The sequence below is a fragment of the Charadrius vociferus genome, unplaced genomic scaffold (genome assembly GCF_000708025.1).
Source record: "Charadrius vociferus isolate BGI_N301 unplaced genomic scaffold, ASM70802v2 scaffold2820, whole genome shotgun sequence".
Classification (NCBI taxonomy): Eukaryota; Metazoa; Chordata; class Aves; order Charadriiformes; family Charadriidae; genus Charadrius; species Charadrius vociferus.
The window spans coordinates 14,721-16,637 of record NW_009646460.1 but is presented as its reverse complement, the minus strand read 5'-3'; the positions used below and the strand labels follow the sequence as shown (position 1 = coordinate 16,637).

The following is a 1,917-nucleotide window of genomic DNA, read 5'->3' as shown; positions in this document are numbered from 1 at the left end:
CCCCGCCCCGCCGCGCAGCGGCTCGGCCAGGGCGCACACCAGCCCCAGGTGCTCCTCCGAGTCCGGCGAGTACAGCAGCAGCACTGGGCGCCTGCCTGGGGCACCTGTGGGACAGAGGGGACAGCGGTAAATGCCTTACCCCCACCCCCCCTGGCATCCCCCAGGGACATCCAGCACCCAAGCATCCACCGCCCTGCACCACCACCCAACCACCCTGGGACCCTCTGCAGCCCAGGGAGCTGTCACCCCCCAGCATCCCAGCCCCATGGCCACTGCGGCCATTGTCTCTCCATCCCACAGACCCCCGGGGTGCCCCTCACCAGCAGATGGTCTCCAGGTGCCACGGCAGTTGAAGAGCAGCACAGTCACCACCAGTCCTAGTGCCAGTGCCAGCCCCAGCAGCCCAAAGTGCCTGCGGGAGACTGGGAGAGGGGTGGTAAGGAGGGGGCATCTGCCCATGCCCACTGCCCCCCACAGCCCCTCGAGACCCCCACTCACCATCGGGACAGAGCAGCTGCTTCCGAGCAAAGCGCACATCCGAGCGCCAAACCTGGAAAAGGGGCTGGGTGAGGGGGGGCCAGGTTGGGGTCCCCCCCTGTGGTGCGGTTGCCACCGCAGGGGTCACCTTACCAGCACGCAGCTGCCCAGGACCTGCACCGGCAGCAGCAGCTCCAGCTCCCCTGGGGCAGAGCCCTCCGGCTGCAAAGCACAAGAGCAGGGTCAGTATGGCTCGGTCCCCCTGCTTTGTCCCCCTCAGCCCTGTGCTGCCCACCTGTGTGACGGTGTAGAGGGGGGCCTTGGGCTCACACTGCCCACCCCGGCGCTGGCAGAGGGCTGCACTGAAGGCCGCGGGGATGCTGGAGGTGAGGTGCAGGCGCAGCTGCAGCCCCCGGGCACTCACAGAGACGTTCCAGGCAGTCTCTGCAGCCATCAGAGAGAGAGGGGGAGTTCTCAGGATGCCTGGTGGGATGAGGGGTGCGAGGGACCCCAGGGCAGGGCTGTGCTCAGCCCAGGGATACCCCCCGCCTGCAGGGCTCACCTTGCTGGTGGGGACACTCTACGTGGCTGCTGTTTCCGTAGGAGAACTGGAGGGAGCGGAGGTCAGTGGAGAGGCCAGGTGGGCTGCCGCTGCCCACCGCTGCCCCCAGCCCCTCCCCAGGCAGTGCCCACCTGCCCGCAGGGGCTTACCCGAAAGCAGAGCTGGGGGTGCACATCCACCTTGTCCAGTATGTATGCCTGGTATGGGCAGAGAGTGTGTCACTGTCCTCAACTTGTACAGCTTACAGGCACCCCAGCACGTGCCCACCACCCTCGGGGGACCATGGGGTCCAGCGGGTGCCCCAGCCAGGGGCACAGCGCTGCACAGCCCTGGGCTGGTGCCCCGCAGCACCCCAAAGCCAGGACCCCTCACCTGCTCCTCCTCGCTGGCCGTGGAATTGGGGATGTCATGGCAGGGAGCAGTCTCATCCGCCACCTCCCTCCAGCATAGGGTGGCCCGAGGGTGCAGGGGACAGCTGGTGCTCAGGACCATCGCCATCTGGTCCTTGCTGCTGGCGCTGTAGTCATGGAAGCGCACTGAGGACCACAGCTCGGGGCCATCTGCGGGGCAGTGCATCAGTGGGGTGGGGGAACTGCTGGGGGGACCCCTGGGACCCAGCTCCCCTCCCCGCGGGCACTCACAGGCAGCTGGCTGGGCACGGAAGGGGCAGTGCTTGCTGCGTGGGCTGTCGTGGAGTGAGTAGGTCACGGAAGGGGCAGTGCTTGCTGCGTGGGCTGTCGTGGAGTGAGTAGGAAGCCTGGGGGAGCAGAGCAGGGCGGTCAGGACAGGATGTGCCCCCACCTCCCCTGCCTGCCCTTGCTGCACGAGCAGGGACAGGCAGGGAGAGTGGCCCAACAGCCCCAGGGAAACGGGGCGGC

The 1,917-nt window shown here is 68.0% G+C and overlaps 1 protein-coding gene across 1 annotated transcript in view; it reads right to left on the bottom strand.

Moving 5' to 3' along the window:
- LOC104284491 overlaps nucleotides 1-1,917 on the bottom strand; it is a gene marked incomplete at its 3' end in the record, with an annotated part of 9,325 nt that overhangs the window by 2,338 nt on the left and 5,070 nt on the right. Inside the window, exons 3-10 of the mRNA XM_009882835.1 lie at nucleotides 1,412-1,599; nucleotides 1,189-1,236; nucleotides 1,040-1,085; nucleotides 773-921; nucleotides 631-699; nucleotides 499-550; nucleotides 321-422; nucleotides 7-104 (exon numbers count right to left, since the gene is read on the bottom strand). Of these exons, the coding sequence (XP_009881137.1) occupies nucleotides 7-104; nucleotides 321-422; nucleotides 499-550; nucleotides 631-699; nucleotides 773-921; nucleotides 1,040-1,085; nucleotides 1,189-1,236; nucleotides 1,412-1,599 (752 nt within the window). The remainder of the gene's footprint in view (nucleotides 1-6; nucleotides 105-320; nucleotides 423-498; nucleotides 551-630; nucleotides 700-772; nucleotides 922-1,039; nucleotides 1,086-1,188; nucleotides 1,237-1,411; nucleotides 1,600-1,917) is intronic.